At 39.8% G+C, this 26759-nt stretch overlaps 1 protein-coding gene across 1 annotated transcript in view; it reads right to left on the bottom strand.

Moving 5' to 3' along the window:
• Positions 1–1618: 1618 nt before the first annotated feature.
• LOC309814977 (transmembrane protein 132D-like) overlaps positions 1619–26759 on the bottom strand; it is a 159514-nt gene continuing 134373 nt past the window's right edge. The window contains exon 4 of the mRNA XM_082641333.1: positions 1619–1879. Coding sequence (XP_082497459.1) covers positions 1823–1879 — 57 coding nt within the window. The 3' untranslated portion in view covers positions 1619–1822. The remainder of the gene's footprint in view (positions 1880–26759) is intronic.

Here is a 26759-nt window from a genome sequence, read left to right as displayed (position 1 = left end):
TATAAAACTCCTCACTATCCGCTGGTGGGGAGAACACACAGTTTTGAGGGCATTAGCCCACCGTGGCCCCCTTTGCCTGGCAAAGCAATAAAGCCATTCTTTTCTACTTTACCCAAAAATCTGTCTCTGAGATTCAATTCGGGGTACAGAGACGGAGTTTTGGCTAGAAGACAACAGTGGTTTCCTGGGATTATCTTCAAGTTTCTAAAGAGGTGTGATTCCCAGACATCCTGAGACCTTGGATAATGGGTAACTAATCCTTCAACTCTAATATCCCACAAGGTCGGGGGGCAGCATAGACTCACAGCTGAGACTGGCACGTCTTTGAGAGCAGCATTCCATGACGTGGTGAGGCTTCCTCTTCTATGCTTTTTATGTGAATCACAGGTCCATATGCCATATAGACAGAATATTTGGGAAATCGAGAACATCAACACAGATAGAAAAATGTATGTTTTGTCTTGTTACCACATCTTTAGACTATGTACATTTAAAAAAATTTTAACCTTTATTTGAAAACCAGCTATTGCAGATTCTTATCATAATTCTTATTTAACCCTTTTGTAAAGGTGTTGTTCTGTTTTATGTGCAGATTTTGGGAATTCCAGGGTAAGCTGTAGCTGTTAGAACTACTCTGCATGCACGTGTGCACACACACACCTATACACACACACACACACACACACACACTCACACACCTCACACAGTTTTGAACCCGTAAGGTTATGTTTTTTCTTCATTTCAGCCACTTCAATCATTTCATCACATCCCTGCCTTCAGTCTCTGTGTTGACACAGGGTAAAAGGTTTTTAAACTAAGGGACGATTCCTCTGGGAAAATCACCTTGTAGAATGAAATACATGTCATTCCTTGTACAAAAGAGCAGCGCATTAAATGGGTGGTGGAAAAGTTAGGGCAAAATGTCGATGATGGAATTGCTTGTATGCAGTAAACAGAAACACTGAAAGGTGTATGTCTTGGAATAATTACATTTTTGTATTATATCATGCAAAGCTATACATTTTATTTTTAATTAATTTTTATTAGAGTATATTTGCTTTACAGTGTGGTGTTAGTTTCTGCTGTACAGCAAAGTGAATCAGTTATACGTATAAATATACCCCCTCTTCTTTGGATTTCCTTCCCATTTAGGTCACCACAGAGAACTGAGTAGAGTTCCCTGTGCCATACAGTAGGTTCTCATTAGTTATCTATTTCCTACATAGTAGTGTATAATGTCAGTCCCAATCTCCCAATTCATCCCACCCCTCGTCCCTTCTCCCCCGGTATCCATAAAGCTATGTGTTTTAAACCTTCAACATCCCACTCTGCAGTACTTCAACCGATGGGGGAAAGACACGTACTGGATGAGGACATCACAAAAGGCACCGATTCCAGGGATTCTCACCTGGAAAGGGTGTGGCCTGTGTCGGGGTTGTAGATGGAACTGGCAAATGACTTCATTTTCCAGGATAAATGTTTCTTCTCACCACAGGGTAAATCATCATTTTTAACATGAAAATGTACATTTCAACATTCTTCTATTGAATCCCATCCACATATATTTTTGCTTTTCAAATGCAGCCATTCACCAGCACATCACGACAGGGAGAAACCCCTCTGATCTCCCAACGCCTGAGGCACACACAAGCCTGGGACGCAGGGGAGAGGCTCAGAAGTTCAGACAGAAAGGAACCGTCCCTGCTGTGGGGAGTGCTGAGGTCTACATCCAACACTGAACACCCCTCCAGATGTCACTGAAATACGGGTAACATGTGGGTACTCACGTTCAAGGTTTGGGAGACAGGAGGGGAACTTTGTTTCATCCAGACGCCCAGAGATCACGAAGCTGGGCTTTTGCTCCTCGTTTTCCAGCTGCCTGAAATGAGGAAAAGCAAATCTCCATATGATTGGACACTACTTTTCTAGGCATGCGTTTCTTTCCTTCCAGAGAGTTCAGCGCCTGTGTTTCAGAACCTGAGATAACAGACGCAGATTTTAAAAAGAAATGTCACCTCTAAAAACTGATCTTTCATTTTTTTCCCTAGCAGCCTGGGTAAAAATGTTTCCAGATGTTCCAACGTGGCGATAAGAGAAAGAGGCCCAGTGTTTCTCACTTTCCAGGCCAGGGACCAAACTACCTTACCACTCAGGTGTAGTGATAGATGAGGTCATGGCCCCCTTTTCCCTCTTGCTTTGAGTTACTGGTTTGGTTTTGTCTGTTGGTGGGAAGAGGAGGGCGAGGGAATTCGTATGGGGCCGGGAGTGACAAGGTGCTGGTGGTTCAGACATGCAGAGCTCTGGAGGGATATGAAAAGCTCAAGACTACTGGGGGTTCTGCTTGGATCCCCAAAGATTGCTGCAGACATTTCAACGGAAAGATCATGGTACGTTACTGAGCAAATTCTTCTCGGGCTATTTTTGTCCATGTGTGCGCTTCAGGAGCCTGGCAGCATCACAGCATCATCTCTGCCACGTGGTCAATGCCGTCCCTTGTCGTTATGATGGAAAGGGAGCCTCTCTGGCAATCCAGCGTTTGGATAGCTTCATACGTCTTCATTATCGCTGCTTACCAAGCTCGGCTCTTTGCCCAGACCTTGCGGGTATCCTATAATAATGGACATACAACATAAAAATTGCCTTTGTGACACTCATCTGTGAAGCAGCATGCTTTCATGCTTCTAAAAAGCTGGCAGGAAAGGAACCAAATTGCTCTCCCAATTTTGCAAATCCACTCTCTCTCCCATCCACCTTTTTGCTCAGCACTTTATTTATTTATTTATTTATGGCTATGTTGGGTCTTGCTTGCGGTGCGCGGGCTTCTCACTGCGGTGGCTTCTCTTGTTGCAGAGCACGGGCTCTAGGCACACAGGCTTCAGTAGTTGTGGCTTGCGGGCTCAGTAGTTGTGGCTCATGGGCTTAGTTGCTCTGTGGCATGTGGGACCTTCATGGAGCAGGGCTCGAACCCGTGTCCCCTGCATTGGCAGGCGGATTCTCAACCACTGCACAGGGAAGCCCTCAGCACTTTATATAATTGTCTCCTACTAACAGCTTTATCCCGTCCTTTTGGTCCTGGGATATTGGAGGCCTGAGCCACAGACACCAGTGAGTCCTCACAGGTGTCTCTATGCTTGTAAGTAAATGTGGATCCAAAAAGAGAAGGGAAAGTGGAAATTTGAAAATGGCATTCAGGAAAAAATGAACACCTTTTATTTTGAGGGTTTCTTGTTTACAAAGTGCAAACACTACATTTTAGATTTCTTATGGACGAATTGTTAGTACCCACCAATGATATCTATGAATTTATAAAATTTATTTAAGTTATTCTGGTATATTTACAGTTTAGATTTTTTAAATACAAGGGAAAGTTCACAGAACAATATGACCTGGGCTTCAGTGTTTTTATAGGGCACTCTGACTCAAGATGGTCAGGTCACTACTATCTTCCAGATGGAAAATAAAGATCCAAGGGCTTTGTAGTCCATTAGGGAAATTATCCTCCCGGTACAAGAAAGCAATAGCGTTTTCAATTCATATTACTGGACCATCTTCATGTTCTATGAGATGCCTTCAAAATGTCGTTGCTACACTAGGTCAGTTTTTCAGATGAAATATATATATATGTGTGTTTATATATAAATATTTATATATGTACATACATATTAAAAAAATTTTTTTCAAAATACGAGCCTGTCTCTTTAGGTCCTGCAAAGGCTGAGAGGAAAAAAAAAACTTCTTATACATTTGCATTACCCATAGGAATAAAGCACTTTTCAAACAGTAAAATGGACAATGCTTTTAATTTTGTTGTCCATGTGATTATGAATTTTTGCTTCATTAGATGGTTTAAGTCACATTTTACATGATACATTTCCCTTTGCTGTCTTTGCACAAAGATAATGTGAAACTATAGGGAGAGAGGTAATTTTCAGCTTTCTACTTTTTATTGTTAAAGTTGGAACTGAAATGACCCACTACTTCATTTGAGAGAGGTCATAGACCCAAAAGTTAAAATTAAAAGAATAAAGCTTCTAAGAGAAAACAGAAGAGAAAATCTTTGTTACCTTGGGTTTAGCAAAAGTTTCCTAATCAGGACTCAAAATTGCTAATGATAAAAGAATAGAATGGTTGACCTTTAAAAAAATTAAAAATTTCTGCTGATTAAAGATGTAATCATAGCAATGAACAGGCAAAACTCAAACTGGGAGAAAATATTTGCAATACATCTATCAGACAAATTTCATACAGATTCTCTTAAATACTCCTACAGGTCAATAATCAAAGACAAGCAAATATAAAAATGAGCAAAAGACTTGAACAGATCTTCCATCAAGAAAGTTATGTAAGTGGCCACAAATCACAAGAAAGAAGAGTTTAACATCAGTCACCAAGGGAATTCAGATTAAAACTACAATAAGATACCCGAACATATCTTCTAGAATAACCAAAGTTAAAAAGCCTGGCAAGAAACGTTAGTGAAAATGTGGATCAAAGGAAGCTCTCTTTTATTGCTGGTGAAAATTTGTTGGCAGTTTCTTTTTAAGTTAATCATATACTCTGGAGTGTTTCCAACACCACCAAACAATTCTCTGATGCTCTAGAGCCCAACTGGGTGTGTTGCTATCTAACTCAATTCTGACAATATTTACCTAGGGACAGCATCAGACTCCACAAGTCAAGGTCTCCCCCCACTTTCAGACTCCATTGCAAGTTCAAGTTGTCACCTGTACTTCTGACCCACTGACTATAAATCTCAGAATCCCCTTCTCAGGTTTGATAATTTCTACAGTGGCTCACAGAACTCAAGGAACATTTCCTTACGTTTACTGATTTATTATAAAAGAACACCCCTCAGGAGTGTTCAGATGGAAGAGATGCAGAGGCTAAGGTATGGGGGAAGGAGCATGGAACTTCCATGCCCTATCTTGACTTACCATCCTCCCAGCATCTTCACACGTTCCCCAACCAGGAAGCTGATCAAACCTCATTGTTCAAGAGATTTCAGAGTTCAATCTTCAGCTCTCCAACCTTCCCCTTCCCAGAGCTCAGTGGATGGAGCTGAAAGCTCTAACCCTCTAATCACTTGGTCTTTCTGGTGATCAGCTCCAACCTGAGGTTACCTAGATGCCCCACCCTAAGTCACCTCATTAGCAAAGTCTCAGGGGTGCTCAAAAGGAGCTTCTTATGAATTACCAAAAATACTTCTATCACTTGGGAAATTCCTAGGGTTTGGGGAGCTCTGTGCCAGGACGTGGGCACAAAGACCAAACATATTTCTTATTATACCACATACACATATTCTATGACTTAGCAATTTAACTTCTAGGTATTTTCCCAAGAGAAATCACCATCAATTTGAAGAAATCCCCAGTTACCTTCTTACTACCTGAAAAACCCTTGTCATTTATTTATCTGTGCTCTTTAAGGGCAAAGACTGTCTTATTCACAGCTGTGCCTCTGATTACCGAAACGGTGTTTGGAACATGGCAGTTTCTAAATAAATATTTGCAGAATATAGGAAGGCATATAATCTCATACTAACACTATGAAGTAGACTCTCACTCCTACTTTACAGATAGGAATACTGAGACACAGGGCAATGATTAACTTGCCTATGATCACGTAACCAGTAAGTGAAAGAGTTGGGATTTGAACCAATGGTGATATTTCCATCAAAACAACCCTTGAAAGCCAGCCTGGAGATTTGCTCAACTTCTTTGAGGTTCTTAAAGATGCAGCTCTGTGTCGAAAGTCAAGCTGCTATCTCTTTAGCCATTGTGACTTAGTAGAATATTTTTGTTTGTGGTCACCCACTAACCGCTTTCTCAAGCCAGCCCCCTCAACCCTTCTTCCTCATGGAAGCTGCAATTTCTTTAGTCTGCATCAAAGCTTTTCATGAGTCAGCTGGAAAATGTAATAGAATTCACAGGAAGAAATAATACCGAATTGGGACCTTTTTGGAAGCAGGAGAGAGAAGGGGAGGGCATATCTCCCAAACTGCAGGTGAGTTGGGTTTGTGAGGTAGATATTTATGTGTCCGATGATAAATGCTTATTGAACACCTGCCCTTTGACCGCCATTGCTTAGGTGCTGGGGATATAAAGTAAACAGAACAGACAGAAAAGATGTCTGGTCTCTGGGAGCTTGTATTCTTGTAGAGGAAAAAAACACATAAAAATTCGCAAGTAAATATGTATGGATAGGGCAGATAGTAAAATGTGCTTTTGAGAAAATTAACCAAGAAAAAGGCATATGAAAAGCTGGCGGCCAGGGCAGGGATTATTATTTCAAAGTAATTGTCAACACACACCCTTTGGTAAGGTGTCATTTGAACAAAGACTTGAAGGAGAAAAAGGGAGTGAGTCATGCGACCATCTGCAGAAAAATACTGTTTCAGCATTGATGCTAAAAATCAGAATTTTCCTTGGGCATCTCAAAAAAAGGACAAGACGAGAGAATCTCTTTGCAAGTCCAGTGCAGCCAGTTTCCCCTCCCATATTGGAGCAGATTTCTGTATCTACAGCCGAGTCCCAAATGCACAGGATGGCTGATACCTCAGGACCATGTTGTATGAACATGCCATGATCAGGCTAAGAGATGTCGAGGAAACAAAACAGAGGGGCAGCAGGATCCCTTCACGTACTCTGTGCTCAGCTGGGGGCACTTGCTCACTGCGTAGTGAGTGGGTAGCATTGTCTAAACCACCTAGATGATCATCTTTCTCTTTATGGATTCCTCCTTCCATGGCTTCCCTTTCTCTGTTGTTGTTCTTGTTTTCTATCTCTTTCTCTCTCACTCTCTTATACATATATGACTATGTAATTCCAAGATACCTATAGTTCTTGGAACTGATCAGCTCCTCGGGTTGGAGCTGATCACCAGAAATACCAAGTGATTAGAGGGTTAGGGCTTTGACCTCTGGGAAGGGGAAGGTTGGAGAGAGGAAGATTTAGCTCTATAAAAACTCTTGAACAATGAGATTTGATGAGCTTCCTGGTTGCTGAACGTGTGGAGATGCTGGGAGGATGGTAAGTCCAGATAGGGCATGGAAGTTCCATGCTCCTTCCCCCATACCTCAGCCTATGAATAAAGCCACAGATTTATTTTATGTTTGTGAAAGTCAAAAAAAAAAAAAAAGAGTGTTAGGGAAAGAACTTCTTAAGAGCTACCTAAAGATGACCTGGACTTCCCTGTGAGTCTCTGGCAGGACCCAGGGAGGCTGAATGACCCCCTGCTATCGTATCAGCCTGAGTAGTTGGTGGCAGACAATGGCAGCAGGGCTGGTGTAACTTAAATAGAAAATGAATGTATTGAAATTAATGGGCGGCTTTCAGAATCCACAAGAGTAGAAGACACCATGACTCAGGAAACCAGAGGGACCCATGGGCTGGAGGGTAGTTAGATGATGTAGCCTAGTTCTATCACACCTGCAACATGGCATCACCTGACTATAGAGCTGCCACCACTGGGCACTCACTCTTTGTCCCACACTGATATTCCTCCTTCTGGATTCAAATATCAGGGCAGGATGTTCGGTGAGTCAGGTCTCATTCCCCTTTCTGTTCCTGAGCTGACAGAAAGGAGGAAGAGAATTGCTGGCCTCTTTGGACCCCTTCAAAGAGAAGCAGAGCCCTGTCCTTATCAAAACTCAGGCGGTGGGATTCACCCTGCAAAGAAAGTCTGATGAGATGCAAGGCAGCCTTCCTTCCCAAACTAGCCAAACATCCCTGAATGGGAGAGGTGTTACAGAAAGCACTTCTGAATTGGATACTTTATAGAATAGATAATCTTCAAAATGTCTTCCTAAGTTTATAAGCAAAAAGTATTTAAAGCTAGAATCTATAGGAGAAGTGTGTACAATCTCTCTAATTTGCAAGGAAAAGCAAACTATGCTGATTTATGGCAAATGATTATGGCTCTGGGTTTAATTGACCAGGCTATCTGGTTTTAGCCATTACCAATCCGAGACCCACTGGCCACTTAAAGTTCTGTATTTGCATGTAAAAGAGACCATAGCGAGTTAGCAAAGCTCAGAAGCAGAATGAGTTATAAGAAACAGGGTGTCCCATGGGATACGCAGGTGAAGCTGAAACGTGGCCCCAGAAGCAGGGAACTGGGAAGCGCGCAGGAACCCCAGCAGTTTTCATCTTTGCCTCTTCCCTCTTGGCACTGCCCTGTGATGCTGTAGATGTGCTGTCTCTTCATGGCAGGCAGAAGAGGACGTCTCCGATTCTCAAGTGTGAATGCTATGGTCTGGCTAGGTCAGATCTTTGGGGAGCGGCCCAATTTTCCATTGTTTATATGTAAACGACACCAACCATAAAACATGTTTTCCCAGACCTGCAGAAGAACTCCGCCCATGTGAGGAGCTTGACATTCAGGTACCTCTTCTAGGACACAGTGCCTCCTAGGACATGACATTTCATTTTTAAGCCACAATCAAACTTGACATCCAATTTCAGTCACTGTTGGCTCCGAATACAATTTTACAATAATTAAGGTGCCAAAGTACCACTAACAAATCCAGTTAAGTAACATACATTTCACCTTGTTATGCATAACTATGACACGTGAAGGACAGTGGGGGACACTTTTAGATCAGTGTTTGTATTTCTAATAGTAGTTATTCTCCCCTGGGGAAGGAAACAGCATCTTTTCGTAAATGGGATGCTTTTGTTGGAGAAGAAGGAAACTTTTATTATTTTTCAGGTTTACTGATGTATAATCGACAAATAAAAATTGTCTCATTTCAGGTACAACTTGACGTTTTGGAATACATTTAAATATATACATTGTGGAATAATCACGACAATCAAAATAATTAACATCCATCAGCTCTCATAGTTTGAGTGTGTGCATGTGTGTGCGTGTTTGTGTGTGTGTGTGTATGGTAAGAACACTTAAGATCTGCACTCCTAGCAAGTTTCAAGTATGCAATACAGTACTGTTAACTATAGTCACCATGCTGTACATGAGATCTCTGGAATTTATTCAACTTGCGTCACTGAAATTTTATACCCTTTAAGGAACATCACCCCATTTCCTCCCAGCCCCTGGTAGCATGATATTACTCTCTCCTTCTAGGAGTTTGACTATTTTAGATTTCACACACAAGTGAGATCATGCAGTAATTGAAATGAGTCCTCTTTACTATCTCAGTATATTGGGTCTGTTAGTTACACTGGAATATAGAAATGTCTATTAGCCTCTCTCTCTATCTGTCTATTATCTATTTATATATACATTAGCTCTACATGGAGAATTTTGGGCTTTGAGGAAAATAGAAAATCTTGGCTCTGGGACCTGTTAAATGATCAGAGAATTGGCATTATGATAAAGGAAGAGCCTTCATTGCAATGAAATATTTCTTTATCTGTGTTAAATAATCTCTCTAGAAAATAATAATATCAAACTACTTAGCATCAAAGTATTTCAGAAAACAAGGGAGAGAGAGAGAGAGGGAAGAAGGAAGGAAGGAAGGGAGAAAGGGGTTTATTCTTGCTACTTATGGTTTCCTGACCCTGCAGGAAGTGGTTTATATAAAAAGTTTCTGAATCAGACATGGTGTAAATACAGCAACAGTGGGTCTATAGCAACCACAACAACATAATAATAATTAATACTGATAAGCATCGTCTTTTATTATAAGTCCTCCTACAAAGATGTTCAAATCTAATTCTCACACTTAAGGACTATAACAATATCTATTAGGCTATATGCCGGGCACAGTGCTAAGCACGTCACCCATAGGTGGTTCTCAACTGAGGTCTAGTTTGTCCCCAAGGGGATATTTGCAAAAGTCTGGAGACAGTTGTGGTCGTTACAACTGGAGAGATGCTTCTGGCATCAAGTGGGTAGAGTCCAGGGATGCTGTTAGATATGGTACAACGCATAGCATATTTCCTCTCAATAAAGAACTATTTGGTCCCAAAGGCCAATAGTGGTTAAGAAACCCTGGCCTGCATTCTCTCCTTCTAATCTTCTCACCCCTTACTCCCATGGGGCAGGTAATATTATTGTGGCTCAGGCTGGTTTCAAGGTCACCAAACCATTTCCCTTTTCCTCCTGGGCCACATGCAGAGAATATTTCTCAGAAGCCATAGGACTTATTTCTGACCAATGAAGTGCAGGTGCAAGTGATGTCACCTCCATTTTGGATTTATAAAACCTCCTGCTCAGTCCATCCTGTTCTCTCTCTTCCCCTATTGATTGGCCAGCTGCAACTGACCCAGGGGACGGCCCTGAGTAGCCCATAAGAGATAGAGGAGCCCAAACATGGCAGGAGTCTGGGCCCCTGAATGGCTGCATGGAGTAGAACCCCCTCGCCGATTCACACTGGACCACGAGTAAGAAGTGAATCTTCAGGCTTCCCTGGTGGCTCAGTGGTTGGGAGTCTGCCTGCCGATGCAGGGGACACGGGTTCGTGTCCCGGTCCGGGAAGATCCCACATGCCGCGGAGCGGCTGGGCCCGTGAGCCATGGCTGCTGAGCCTGCACGTCCAGAGCCTGTGCTCCGCAACGGGAGAGGCCACAACAGTGAGAGGCCTGTGTACCGCAAAAAAAAAAAAAAAAAGTGAATCTTTCTTGCATAAAACCATTGAGAGTCTGTGGTTGTTTGTTGACTCAGTCATCCTATTTTAACTGACATAATTATGATGCCCATTTTCCAGATGAGGAAAAATAAAGGCTGCCAGAGGTGATGCTTGATCAGAGGTTTGGCTCAGTTTCTCTGTTATTCTCTTAGCTCTGCCGCCTTGGTCCACATTACTGCTTCAGTTCCAGCATCACTGAACCACATTGCCCTGAAGTCCCCTCCCTCAGTACAGGAAAAATATTGACATCACTGACTGACCCTAGGGTAGGGTAGGTTACTTGCCTACCCTAGTCCCATGGCCGGAGCAGTGCTATGCAAGGATGACCTTGGGTTATCTGCCTCAACCAGCCATGGAGACCAGGTGAGAATGGAGTCATGTTGATTGACATTCCAGCCTTGATATTGGGGCTGCACTCAACCCACTCAAGCATTATGGCTCCTGTACTGTTTGCTATGGGGCTCTAATCCATTGGGATACTCCTTTGGTTTCTCGGGTCACAAAGAACCCTTGAGAGAGTCACCCTGTACCCTGAAGCAACAGGGACCAAGCTTTGCTGAAAGTTTCACTCATCTAGGTGAGAACATGATGTCTAAATGGGTGTTTATACTCAGAGATATGACTACCAAATTGTATGTATCAGATACAATTAAAAGGACTCTATCCATGGTCCTGACCATCTCCACTGTGGCTGTCACCAAAAGGCATTAATTCTAAGGCAATTTCTCAATGCTTGTATGTCAGAAATCCAACATGTCGATCATTGCCTGGTGAAAAAACATTGGCTTCCATGGTAGGTAAAGAGAGAATATCAAGAATTATAAAACCCCACAAATTCGGAGTGAGCCAGTAGAGACCAGACCATCTAGGGTCCACCCAGGAGAAGCACACATACACACTCTGTACCTGACTGGTATTAGATTTCTATTCTTGAACTGTTTAGCACAGACATAACATATTTTCTATTGTATAATTTTATCTATGTGTAAGTTTCTCATTAGTTTCATTCAGCTGATTTAAAGTAAAAATTGCTCTTAAACCAGGGGGGAAGATGGATTGGGATGGCCAGCAACTGGGACTTCATTATTTCATCAAGTTCATTAGATGTCATTACCCAAAATGATTTTCTAGAAGCCAAAATATGTTCCTTGTATAAATCTATTTAGATAATAACAAATGTCTCTTGATCTGGCCACACTTGAGATTAGAATATTGTGATTTTCAGCTCTCCTTCCTGATCAGTCAGGGGGAAATCACTTGCAAAGAATAAATATTTTGAGAAGGAGAGGAGATGTTCATTCATGAGATTTTCATGGACAGGGCTGTAATGAACAGTGGTTCAGGTTGATCACTGAATATAGGCATCCTGGAGAAGGAGTAAGGGGGGGATGATGGTATTTAGCTCTCACACTCTGTGTTAGATTAAAGACGGTCACATAATCTTTGCCACTCTTCCCAGAGACGGGTGTGGGTCCATATTACATCCTCTGGAGCATGAACCAGTTCTATGATTAGTTGACAAAGGTCACAAAGTAAGCAAGTGTTGGAACCCCAAGTCACATCCAAGCCCTCTAAATCCAGAACTTGACTGTTAACTACTCAGCTATGTCAAAGATAGATATCCATTAACATACTGTAAATCCAACTTGCCACCTTGCATCAACCTTACCACAAATACAAATAGATCAAGGAATCAAAGTTTAGGGACATTCAGATTTAATGGTTTTGTTGTAGAGGTTTACATTCCAGGAAAGGTCATTATCATCCGCATGGGTGACATTTTACAGTTTTGCAACCTCCTGTGACATTTCTTTAATGAATAAAAGGTGGTGAGTGATTAGTATCTAGAGAACAAAAGAACAATTGAACTAGAATGTCAATCACAGGAAAAGGTCAATAACCATGATATCCCAAGAACCTTTTCTGAATCTTAAGGAGAGACACATTTTGGAATTCATGCCTACTTCACCAAACCACTGCAGCTCATGCATATTTGTATCAGGTGACATATTAGGGTGAATGGCATCTTAGACATTTGTTTCACTCCTTAGTTTAACACAGTAAAGTAAATGACCCATAAAGAAAAAAAAAAGAAATATTATTTTTCAGTAAAATGTTATAAATATACAAACGATATAATATCTAGTAGAGCATGCAAAAATAAGAAGTTTATGGCATTTTCTTAATGGAAATTGTATGAAGCTTTTAGAGGCAGTTGGGTTACTGAGACTGCTTAAGACTTTGTTGTATTATATTCTGTGATCTGCGTTTCTGATGATTCTCACCACTGCAGTACGAACAGTATCATGAATGTTATGGGGTGTTAAGACAAAGACTGAACCCCACCGGCTATATGAAACTTTAGTGATTAAACTTGAGGGATGATGGAGATTGTCTTTTCAGTGCTGTCATAGTTTATCCTAATTCTTTCAAGGTTTAATTGTGTATTACTAGATTAAATCATTGTACTCTGTATTAATTAAAGCAATCTAGCAGCAGTAACAGATAAATTCATTGTCAACCCAAGGAAGCATATTTAGACTCTAATTAGCTGCTGGGGTGTGAGGGGCTCTGTGCCATATGGTTCCTTGGGGATCTAGGTTTCTGCCATCTTGTGACTACAGCATCTTCTCTGATCTCAAAGACATTGGCTGCCTTCCTTGCCTTTGGCCAATGGATGAGGAAAGAGAGTGGTAAGATAATTATTTGGGAGGCTACTAGAGATAATGCCACATACGGATTCTGCTCACATTTAGCTAATTAGAACCAGGTCACATACTCCACTTACTGCAATAGAGGCTGTGAAATGTAGTTTACCTGTGTACCCAGGAAGAAAAAAACCCGATATTGTAGACATATAGGATACACATTCATTGTACATTTTGATTGACCTGTTCATTGTGAATCTAGCTCCCTAAAATAGAAAAAAAAAAACCCTCTATTTTCCAGCCTCACTGTCCAGAATGTGTAGCATGTGACTTGAGCTTTGTTAATTAGACAATTTTCTGTGAGATTCTGATATGAGAGGTATATTAGGATAGACAGGTGTGATGCAGGCATGGTGAATGTGCAGCACATTTCTTGGGTCAGTGGTGGTGGTGGCTTTCCAAGTGTCATAGCTGTGATGGTTCCCTCCTATTTGGAGGGTCCTCCCATCCCATGGTTTCTCCCATCTTATGGCTCCTCCAATAAGATGGCTCCCCTGTTCCATGGCTCCTCCAATAAAATGGCTCCCCCATCCCATGGTTCCTCCAATAGGATGGCTCCCCCTATCCCATTGCCCCCTCCATCTTAGGGCTCCTCCAATAAGGTGGCTCGCCTATCCCATGGTCCCTCCCATCTCATGGCTTGGCCCCTCTTCATTCTTTCTTTGCCATTCTGGCTCTACGGAGTATCTCTGAAAGTTGTTGCTGGAAGCTTAAACAAGAACCTCATCTTGTTTCCCCTTGCTTGGAACCATTCTTAAGCCTCCTAGTATTCCTTAATAAGTCCTTTCCTGATTAAATTAAGTAGAGTGACTCTTCTCTGCAACTAATGATGCTGAAGTATAATAGTCCTTTGTTTTGAGGAAAATAAATACAAACATAGCAAATACACATGTCTTAATACTGGTGGGTCACTCCGTCTTAGACCATCAGAAGAATTTGGGTTTTTTTAAGCCACACAACATATTATTGCTAAATAATTTATTTAATTATAATTTTTAAATCGTAAAGTTTCATCTCTAAACCCTGGTATCTGGCTTCACTTTTAAAAAATGGAAATATTTGCCATATTTGAGAGTGAATATAGGGGACACTTCATTCCTTTATTCATCAATCATGTAGTTAATGCCTATAATTTACCAAATGTTGGCAAAAGAAATAAAATTTCAAGTCATTTTCTTGTGGTCAAATTGTGTCATCTGATGCAGATGTATGTATTATCTCTTGTGCGATAGTCAATAATGTCTCAAAGAACCTATTTCCGTTTTCTTTAATGAAGATGGAGCTCAGTGAATGGATTCCTGACCCTTATTACCCAGATAGATTTCAAAATGCAAGACTGTGTTTTGCAGGCACAGGTACACATTCCCACAATCACGTGAGTTGTTATCCTTCCCGAAACTGAATCAGCAGCATTCAGATTTGTGTTTCATTCCTGGTCATTTTCAATGGACCAAAGTATGGACCTCCACAAAATGGCTTTATGGAGACTGGATTGCTCTTGACCTTTGGGAATTATTGGGGCCCCAAAGATCTTAATCACTGGGGCAGGTAGAAGGGGGGTGTACTTGGTTATTAAAGTTCTTGATGACACAAGTCTCATTTTGCTCATATTTAAAAAAATTTTTTATTGGCGTATAGTTGATTTACAATGTCGTGTTACTTTCTGCTGTACAGCAAAGTGAATCAGTTATAAATATACATATATTCACTCTTTTTTAGATTATTTTCCCATTTAGGTCATTACAGAGTATTGAGTAGAGTTCCCTGTGCTCTACAGTAGGTCCTTATTAGTTCTCTATTTTACATATAGTAGTGTGTATATGTGAAGCCCAATCTCCCATTTATCCCTACCCCCCGCTTCTCTCCTGGTAACCATAAAATTGTTTTCTACATCTTTGACTCTATTGCTGTTTTGTAAATAAGTTCATTTGTACCACTTTTTTTAGATTCCACATATAAGTGATATCATATGATCTATATCTTTCTGTCTGATGTACTTCACTTAGTATGACAGTTTCGAGGTCCATCCATGTTGCTGCAAATGGTATTATTTTGTTCTTTTTTATGGCTGAGTTGAAGGAGAATTTCCTGAGGCTAAGTAAATGTGTTTAATACAAAGCACAAAAATATTAATGTTCAGAGGGCTCTGGGTTGTGTATATCTGGTATAAAGCAGGTTTCTCAATCTTGAGAAGATTGGCTTTCGGGAAGGATTCTTGTGGTAGGGGCTGCCCTGTGCACTGTAGGATGCTTACAAGTAGCCCTAACCTCTACTCACCAGATGCCACAAACACTCTCCATTCAGCTATAACAACCCAAATTTCTCCAGACATTACCAAATTCTCCTGTGAGAAAAAGCACTCTCTCGTTAAGAACCTCTGGTTTAAGAACTAAGTTTTTTTGAGGGGAGGGTTACGTCTATGATGATGCCATAGGACCAAGATTTGAAGTCACACACTCCTCAAATTCTCTGGAGGCGTTTTGCTGTCTTCACACACATTCCCTTTTCCCACGCTACAGGGCCATCAAGAGTTCTTGGTTTTACTATTTTCCTCTCCCCCTCCTACCCTCTTCTGTGGTGGGCATTGCAGATGGAGAAGGAAAGGAAAGACACATCAAATTCTGTGGAAAAGTCTGGATTTAGGGTCCTGGGCTCCATTCCCCTCTCCTCCCCATTCAGCTACATGATCTGGGTAAGACAGTCCCCTATCTGAGCCCCACTTCCCTCATCTGTGAAAGCAGATGGTGATGATCAAGTGTAACTCATAAAGCAGTTTGTGAGGATTTGAAGGCAATCAAGCTAGTTTATTCCAATTGTTCAAAAGAAAAAATAAATGAATTCCACATTTGAAAAACTGAATACAGATTATAAAGTACATTGTATAAGTAACTCATGAAAGGTGAACTGCACATGGCCAGTAAAATTAATTTTAAAAATGTAAATTCACTAGTAAATGATGAAATGGAAATTAAATAGTGTGATAACAAATTATATCACCCTTGGGGTAACAGAGTTGAGTCTATTCCATAGTCTTTCCCTTTATTCTTTCCATCAGTTGATTACAGAGGAAGATGAAGCCCAAGATATGACAGAGCCACAAGAGGGAAGGAACCTGGGTCCCTGAGTGACTCAATGGAGCAGAAATGCCCACCATCCCACACTGAGCTATAGTGTAAGCAAAAACCCAACCTCATTGATTGAATCCAGTGAGATCATACAGTCCCCAATAACTGAATAATCCTATGTGACCTCAGTGTCCCACCTGGCATCTTATTTGGAGTCATGTTAGTACCAAATATGCCCTAAAATAAATTTTGCAACCTCTCAGAAGCAGGTTGGACCTCAGAGCTGTTCTCTTCAGTCAGCACAATGTTGAATTAGCTACAAATTTTTTAAAGTCCAGAGATTTTATACATAATATGGATTTCTAGTACTCTGTGGAAAGTTTGCCGCTATCAGGATCATATAATGATGGGAGGTGAATAGCAAGTGCCTTGTAATACACTAAATTTCGCATTCACCCACTCAGGGTCACCCTCACGCAATTCCATTCCCTGTTCTCTCTCCTGACTTTGTGACACCTGCCACAAACTGACAGTGAATAACTAGTAATTCAGGTTTTTCTCTACTTGTAATTAGAAAATTATTCCTGCGATATCAAAATTCTATTCTACCCTTTAAAGGGAGCCTAAATGCTTCTTAACTTTAGGACACAGAAGCTTCATTCATCTCTTTTCCACGTCTGCACTTCTAAAAGTTGGCTCACTCAAAAGCAAGGGATGACTTAACCATTTAATTTCTTTCCTAAAAGAAGTTTTGTTGAAATCCAGACCCGTAACTCTTCTCTCTTTTCCTCTTGTGTGGCAAGACCAAAAAAAAAGGGGAGGGCTTTCCTGGTGGCACAGTGGTTAAGAATCTGCCTGCCAATGCAAGGGACATGGGTTCTATCTCTGTTCTGGGAAGATCCCACATGCTGTGGAGCAAATAAGCCCATGCACCACAACTACTGAGCCTGCACTCTAGACCTCGCGAGCCACAACTGCTGAGCCCATGCACCACAACTACTGAAGCCCGCGTGCCTAGAGCCCATGCTCCACAACAAGAGAGGCCACTGCAGTGGGAAGCCTGGGCACTGCAACAAAGATTAGTCTCCACTCGCCACAACTAGAGAAAGCCCGCACATAGCAACGAAGACCCAACGCAGCCAAAACTAAAATAATTAAAATAAATTAATTTAAAAAAAATCCAGGACCAATGTCCAATGAATAGGTCATTTGTATTAAGGTTATAAATATCCACTATCTCAGATTCAATATGAGACTTTGATTAAGGGTTCTCCTGAAGCATGAAATCTAATTCATTATTGTTTTTAGAAATTATTTCCCTAGGGTATCAGACTAGAACAAGCTTCTTTACCCAAACCTACTGCTTTGTATTATTCATAATCCAATTAAAATTTACTTTTTCATAAGTGTGATGCTTTGAGGGTGGTGTTTTAGTTTCAGATATATTAATGTATTTGACTGTGCATTTTATTTAATGGGTGGCATATTTTGGGGCAGAAGAATAAGATTTCTATGGAGAATTTCAGGCTTCCTGTTTAAACCCTCCTGGTTGTCAGATCGTCTATTCAGCTAAAACAAGCTTTATTCTCACTCTCATCTCTACCACTCATCTTATTCCTCCCTCCTTTCCTTCAAACCTTTCTTCAATGTCTTCTCCTATTTTCTAAGAAAACAGTATCCCATGATTAATTCTAATAGGTCCTGACTCGATGGGATAAATAAACTTTGTCTCATTTTCAATTGAAAAAAAATTCATTTGGTCTACACAAAACAAGGGAATATATAGGCTTGCAAAACAAGCATCCAGGGAGGCTTTGAGGTGCAGGTATGGCTGTACCTAGTGGCTTAGCAGAATGTGGTTTCTCTTTTTCCATCTCTCAATTTTTTCTTCTGTTGTGTCAATTCCCAGGAGAGATACACTTTTTAGTAAAGGCAATATGGGCTGCCTAAAGTTCCAGGCTCACACTCCTCCAGCCATAATGTCTAGTGGAAATGAAAGTTATTTTTCTTCCCTGAGCTTGAACATATCTTGGGTGAAGTAAAAAATAACATCACAGTCCTGAGAGTGCTGTCCTTTGAAAGGCCAGTTTACAAGGTTAGCCCTTGGATGGTATGTCGAAAGTTGGATTTCAGGAGGGTTCCCCCCATTCCCTGGTAAGAATGGCTCACTTTGTCAAAATGATTTATGTAGACAATATAGTTTATGTTGACAACCTGCTTTCCTTAAGGGAGTCTGGGATTTTGGTATATGCCAAGCAGAGGATGCCTACATGACCAGCTCCCCGATAAAAACACCTGGGCAATGAGTCACTAATGAGCTTCCCTGGTAGACAACAGTTCAGTTGTATTGTTACATGTTGCTGGAGGAATTAAGTACACATTTTGTGACTCCACTCGGATGACTCCATGAGGCAATGCCCAAGCTTGTGTTCCCTATGGGATGCTCACTGTGCCCTAGACTCTATTTGACTGTCTGCAGTGAAAATCCCAGCATCAGGGAGGGGCAAGTACCCAGATGCATGGGACTTGGAAGGAGGTAGAACTCTGTGGAATAAATTAGATTTCTGTGTAGCTCCCTTCTCTTTCCCCATTAGGATAGGATTCTGCTTTCTTACTATCATCAACTTTCAATAATTGTTGCTGTTTTTTTCTGTTACATCTTCTCCCTTTCCATTTGTCCCTTGGATTTATGCCTTAAAGGTGAAACCAATACTCTTATTTTAGTGGTGTTTGGGAAGGTGTGGGAGAAGAAAAACTGTTAACTTTCACGTTTTACTGAAAGCTGATTCACTGAGTATTAAGTATTTTTATCTGAATAATTTAATATTGTGCAGACCACATTATAATGGGTTGCACAAGGCAACTTTTAATGTATTTTCTGCCCCCTCTGATTACTATCAATTTCTTGATTATTCCATTATGGCACATTCTCAGCTTTTAGTGCCTTTTAATTGCCAATAAAAAACATAAAAATTAAGCACTGAGTGTTCATGATGACAAAATCCATTTTTTTTTCTCCTAGTAGGTACAATTTGTTTGTAAAACAAGCTGTTATGGAGCGGGAGGGAGAAAAAGAACAAGAATGTAAAAACATATTAACATATTTTTCCTGCCTGCACTTGCTTGATTCATAATTCCTTGTGCCCTTCAATGCTCTGAACCCCTAAAAAGTCCATTTTAATCAAGGTACCTCCATAACTTTACTCCCTGAAGTCCTGTGGAGCACAGGCAAAAGGTCAAAATGTATTCATAATGCACATTTTCATTCTAAAGATATATTTCTTGAATGGATTTTATGCCAAGTAATGATATAACTAGACCTAATCCCTAAGTCTTATCATGTTAATGCTACGCCATGATTAATGAGCTTGCAAAGAATAAGTAACGTTTTCATTTTCTATATACCACCAACCCAACAGGGAAATAAGAGAATGTTTTTTGATATTCAGCTCACCCAGTGAATGAAAGCACCACTGTAGCTTGTAAATTAAAATAATGTCTGTATACTTGACTCTTTTCTCATTTTTCTCTTTATTACTATTTTCATCCTATTAGCTGTCACTAGCTTCAAAGAAAGTGATACATTCTCTACAGGATAAAGACATTTTATTATGATTTGCAAGATTCATATTAAATGATTAAAGACTTATACGCTTTTTATTGGCAAAATCCCCTATGAGTGCAATGTCATAGGGAAGGTTCTTCCTTCCTTCTTTCCTTCCCCTCCCTCCCCCACCCCCTTTTCTCTTTCTCTCTTTCTTCACATACACCTTAGTATTTTTTTTAATGAACAAAGAGAGAGAAAAAAGAAATGGCCAAAGGAAAAACTACTCAATTGCTCAAATTAACTCATTCTTGTGTTTTATGAATCAGCCATGATTTTAATTTTGTATCCAGTATTTGAAATTCTTAGCCACACTTTGTTTTCCTCCATCAACTTTATCCTTTCCCTAAAGCCTTCCTTTCCTTTACTGTCTTAGGAGTCACGTTTTATAATTTACTAGGAAGTCAAATCTCTATTTTAATTTTACAATGATTGCTATATACCTCCCTTATTAAAAAGGAGTTAAGAGAAGCTGATGAAATCCCACACATAGGAGACTGATTTCATCTACCTGAAGGCGCTGGGCTAAGGACAGCAATCCTCAGAACCAGAGGGAACCTGGGCAGGAAGCATCTGAGCTGTTAAACATCTGAGCATTTATCCTCACATTGGGATGGGAACATGTTCTCTTCATATGGATTTTTAAGAGTCTCATGAAGAGAGTAGCTAACTCAGCTCACCTTTCTTGATTTTAGGAGCATCAATAAATGATATGGAGAACTAGACGTATTTGGTAATTTGCAGTGGTGGGAAGGGGAACCCTTACTAGCATCTTCAGATTCCAAATGGCATCTCTCTACCATAGACTCATAATAAAATGTCCAATTCACTCTTTTTTGGAAGTTTATTTCTGTAAATGCATCCTTCAGTTACCAGAATTCATTTTACATCTAAAACTATGTTCTGAGAAGACATTAGCCCTTTCATGCCATCCTTCCAAATGCATTTCCTCTGGTCCTAGGAGAGCCCAGGGAACATCAAGGCAGACCTTGTGTGATGGAGTCAGGAACCAATGGCTGGATTACGGTTTCTTGGCATTGATGGCACTGTATTCTGCCCAGGGATTTGCAGTTTTATTTCCTAAATCCACAGTAACAGTGAAGTTGATTTCATGTGTTAGCCCTCCTGCCAAACTCCCCTCTGGATCTTATTTCTGACGTGCCAACCAGCCTGCATGGTGAGTCCTATTCGATATCTTTGTACACCTGAGTCAGATAGGAATGCCATATGTGGAATGCCATAGCAGCCAAGAGAGCAAAACAGAGGTCAAATTAAAGGCAGGACAACCCATGCATCCATCATTATTAAAAACACATAATTCATTAAACCTCAGGGATTCATACACCCTTTAAGCAACCAAACTCTATTTCAATCACTTTCATGGGTATCCTTCCAAAATGTGTTCTCCTTTCATGCTCTTTAAGCAGAATTTTATGACTATAGGATAAGGTTTGTGTTTGTGTATGTGACTGTGTGTGTGTGTCACTGAGAATCATCACTATACACACTGGCAGTCTGGATAATCACTTGGATGCAGCGATTACCTCTGGAGCTAATTCTCTAATCCTGCTTGTTCCTTTATTCCATTGTCTTGGACAAACAAGCCTTACAGATTCTTCTCTTTGATTTTTATAGTTTCACCTCCCAGTCTTACTACCATGTGCTGTCCCTTTTCATTGCTTTTAACATGCTTTCTTAAAAGTTCGACCCATACAAATCTGCTTCTTGTAAACGACTTTGGCCTCAGAATATTTATTTTCTACGAGTTCCAAAAAAGAAGGATCTCTTTTCTCTTGCTCATCTAGGACCTGACACATAGCTAGGCTATACTGAGAGCCCTTTAATATTCCTTTCACAGATAACCAATTCCATTGTACTTGTGTGCAAAGTAAGAATAAATAGTTCTGACTGTCCAAGTGGCTTTACTTTGCTCACAGTTTAGGAGTTTAAACACAAACCTGGTGGGTCGATATTGGCCTCTAAGGGGTTTTTGAAAAATCTCAGTTTTGGGTTATGCCACTGGGAAGTGTGTTTTCTTGTCACAAATTCTCCTAACATTATCATCATTGTTATTATTATTTTATGTATTTATTTTTATCCAAATATCCTTGCCCACTTCTGGGGAATTCTCCTTCCTCCTCTCCATCCAAGTGGTTTTAGAAAAGTCTGTAATGCTTGACCTGTGAGAGATTCCCAGTCAGGGACTTCACTGGGGGATTGATCCTCCAAGAGATCTGAACACTCATTCCCTCTTGCATCTGTTTCCTACTCCACTTGACTTTAATTCCCTTGCACTTCTCCAAACTCTCTGAGTGCCCTCCTGGCTTATTTACAGCTGTTTAATTCCATTTTAAATCTCTCCACATCAACAAAGCCACTTATTTTGTCCGGGTAATTTACCGGCCCAGATGTTACTGCTTGCAGATTTTTTGCAAGTTACTCCAAGGTCTGGCATTTTTTCTTTTCTACGCTGTGTATCAATTCTTCTACAGAAAACATGGGGAGCTCACATTATGGGGGGACAGTTGATAGGTTCTTTTGCCAACACTTTCCATTTTATTGGAGAATTTTCCTTTCATATTACTGATGGAGATTTCTCACCTTGAATGCAATGATGTAATGTGATGATGATTCTTATTGTTAAAAGGAAGATTATCTTTCAATCGTTTTGTCCAATCCAATTATAATTATCTACTTTGTTCAATTTAATGTTTCAATTTCAGAAGTCTTCTTAAAGTTCTATTAGACTGAAGATGATTCCAACTCCATGTCTTCTATAAAGTTATTTGTCCCTTTAAAAATGTACAGTAAGCATCTTAGTATATTTTATTTGATAATGAGCTTTACTAACAATTGTTATTGCTAAGATGGTTCCCCTAAATATATTATATTTGTCTTACCCCATGAGAAATTCACTTCAAAAATGGTAAATGTCAAATAATTCAGTGTTATCATTTTTTTTTTTTTTTTTTTTTTTTTTGCATGTGAACATATGTTCTAATTTTATTTTATTTTATTTTTTTGCTTTATAACAAATTTAATCAGTTATACATATACATATGTTTCCATATCCCCTCCCTTTTGCGTCTCCCTCCCACCCTCCCTATCCCACCCCTCCAGGCGGTCACAAAGTACCAAGCTGATCTCCCTGTGCTATGCGGCTGCTTCCCACTAGCTATTTACCTCACGTTTGGTAGTGTATATATGTCCATGCCGCTCTTTCACTTTGTCACAGCTTACCCTTCCCCCTCCCCATATCCTCAAGTCCATTCTCTAGTAGGTCTGTGTCTTTATTCCTGTCTTACCCCTATGTTCTTCATGACATTTTTTTTTCTTAAATTCCATATATATGTGTTAGCATACAGTATTTGTCTTTCTCTTTCTGACTTACTTCACTCTGTATGACAGACTCTAGGTCTATCCACCTCATTACAAATAGCTCAATTTCATTTCTTTTTATGGCTGAGTAATATTCCATTGTATATATGTGCCACATCTTCTTTATCCATTCATCCGATGATGGACACTTAGGTTGTTTCCATCTCCGGGCTATTGTAAATAGGGCTGCTATGAACATTTTGGTACATGTCTCTTTTTGAATTATGGTTTTCTCAGGGTATATGCCCAGTAGTGGGATTGCTGGGTCATATGGTAGTTCTATTTGTAGTTTTTTAAGGAACCTCCATACTGTTCTCCATAGCGGCTGTACCAATTCACATTCCCACCAGCAGTGCAAGAGTGTTCCCTTTTTTCCACACCCTCTCCAGCATTTATTGTTTCTAGATTTTTTGATGATGGCCATTCTGACTGGTGTGAGATGATATCTCATTGTAGTTTTGATTTGCATTTCTCTAATGAGTAAAGATGTTGAGCATCCTTTCATGTGTTTGTTGGCAGTCTGTATATCTTCTGTGGAGAAATGTCTATTTAGGTCTTCTGCCCATTTTTGGATTGGGTTGTTTGTTTTTTTGTTATTGAGCTGCATGAGCTGCTTATAAATTTTGGAGATTAATCCTTTGTCAGTTGCTTCATTTGCAAATATTTTCTCCCATTCTGAGGGTTGTCTTTTGGTCTTGTTTATGGTTTCCTTTGCTGTGCAAAAGCTTTTAAGTTTCATTAGGTCCCATGTGTTTATTTTTGTCTTTATTTCCATTTCTCTAGGAGGTGGGTCAAAAAGGATCTTGCTGTGATTTATGTCATAGAGTGTTCTGCCTATGTTTTCCTCTAAGAGTTTGATAGTGTCTGGCCTTACATTTAGGTCTTTAATCCATTTTGAGCTTATTTTTGTGTATGGTGTTAGGGAATGATCTAATCTCATACTTTTACATGTCCCTATCCAGTTTTCCCAGCACCACTTATTGAAGAGACTGTCCTTTCTCCACTGTACATTCCTGCCTCCTTTATCAAAGATAAGGTGACCATATGTCCGTGGGTTTAACTCTGGGCTTTCTATCCTGTTCCATTGATCTATCTTTCTGTTTTTGTGCCAGTACCATACTGTCTTGATTACTGTAGCTTTGTAGTATAGTCTGAAGTCAGGGAGCCTGATTCCTCCAGCTCCATTTTTCGTTCTCAAGATTGCTTTGGCTATTCGGGGTCTTTTGTGTTTCCATACAAATTGTGAAATTTTTTGTTCTAGTTCTGTGAAAAATGCCAGTGGTAGTTTGATAGGGATTGCATTGAATCTGTAGATTGCTTTGGGTAGTAGAGTCATTTTCACAATGTTGATTCTTCCAATCCAAGAACATGGTACATCTCTCCATCTATTTGTATCATCTTTAATTTCTTTCATCAGTGTCTTATAATTTTCTGCATACAGGTCTTTTGTCTCCTTAGGTAGGTTTATTCCTAGATATTTTATTCTTTTTGTTGCAATGGTAAATGGGAGTGTTTCCTTGATTTCTCTTTCAGATTTTTCATCATCAGTATATAGGAATGCCAGAGATTTCTGTGCATTAATTTTGTATCCTGCAACTTTACCAAATTCATTGATTAACTCTAGTAGTTTTCTGGTAGCATCTTTAGGATTCTCTATGTATAGTATCATGTCATCTGCAAACAGTGACAGCTTTACTTCTTCTTTTCCAATTTGGATTCCTTTTATTTCCTTTTCTTCTCTGATTGCTGTGGCTAAAACTTCCAAAACTAGGTTGAATAAGAGTGGTGAAAGTGGGCAACCTTGTCTAGTTCCTGATCTTAGTGGAAATGGTTTCAGTTTTTCACCATTGAGGACGATGCTGGCTGTGGGTTTGTCATATATGGCCTTTATTATGTTGAGGAAAGTTCCCTCTATGCCTACTTTCTGCAGGGTTTTTATCATAAATGGGTGTTGAATTTTGTCGAAAGCTTTCTCTGCATCTATTGAGATGATCATATGGTTTTTCTCCTTCAGTTTGTTAATATGGTGTATCACGTTGATTGATTTGCGTATATTGAAGAATCCTTGCATTCCTGGAATAAACCCCACTTGATCATGGTGTATGATCCTTTTAATGTGCTGTTGGATTCTGTTTGCTAGGATTTTGTTGAGGATTTTTGCATCTATGTTCATCAGTGATATTGGCCTGTAGTTTTCTTTCTTTGTGACATCCTTGCCTGGTTTTGGTATCAAGGTGATGGTGGCCTCGTAGAATGAGTTTGGGAGTGTTCCTCCCTCTGCTATATTTTGGAAGAGTTTCAGAAGGACAGGTGTTAGCTCTTCTCTAAATGCTTGATAGAATTCGCCTGTGAAGCCATCTGGTCCTGGGCTTTTGTTTGTTGGAAGATTTTTTATCACAGTTTCAATTTCAGTGCTTGTGATTGGTCTGTTCATATTTTCTATTTCTTCCTGATTCAGTCTCGGCAGGTTGTGCTTTTCTAAGAATTTGTCCATTTCTTCCAGGTTGTCCATTTTATTGGCATAGAGTTGCTTATAGTAATCTCTCATGATCTTTTGTATTTCTGCAGTGTCAGTTGTTACTTCTCCTTTTTCATTTCTAATTCTATTGATTTGAGTCTTCTCCCTTTTTTTCTTGATGAGTCTGGCTAATGGTTTATCAATTTTGTTTATCTTCTCAAAGAACCAGCTTTTAGTTTTATTGATCTTTGCTATCGTTTCCTTCATTTCTTTTTCATTTATTTCTGATCTGATTTTTATGATTTCTTTCCTTCTGCTAACTTTGGGATGTTTTTGTTCTTCTTTCTCTAATTGCTTTAGGTGCAAGGTTAGGTTGTTTATTCGAGATGTTTCCTGTTTCTTAAGGTGGGATTGTATTGCTATAAACTTCCCTCTTAGAACTGCTTTTGCTGCATCCCATAGGTTTTGGGTCGTCGTGTCTCCATTGTCATTTGTTTCTAGGTATTTTTTAATTTCCTCTTTGATTTCTTCAGTGATCACTTCGTTATTAAGTAGTGTATTGTTTAGCCTCCATGTGTTTGTATTTTTTACAGCTCTTTTCCTGTAATTGATATCTAGTCTCATAGCATTGTGGTCAGAAAAGATACTTGATACAATTTCAATTTTCTTAAATTTACCAAGGCTTGATTTGTGACCCAAGATATAATCTATCCTGGAGAATGTTCCATGAGCACTTGAGAAAAATGTGTATTCTGTTGTTTTTGGATGGAATGTCCTATAAATATCAATTAAGTCCATCTTGTTTAATGTATCATTTAAAGCTTGTGTTTCCTTATTTATTTTCATTTTGGATGATCTGTCCATTGGTGAAAGTGGGGTGTTAAAGTCCCCTACTATGAGTGTGTTACTGTCGATTTCTCCTTTTATGGCTGTTAGTATTTGCCTTATGTATTGA

The sequence above is a fragment of the Mesoplodon mirus genome (assembly GCF_964341445.2).
Source record: "Mesoplodon mirus genome assembly, chromosome: 13".
Taxonomy (NCBI): Eukaryota; Metazoa; Chordata; class Mammalia; order Artiodactyla; family Ziphiidae; genus Mesoplodon; species Mesoplodon mirus.
The sequence above is the reverse complement of the archived record's forward strand: the minus strand, read 5'-3'. Positions and strand labels throughout refer to the sequence as shown.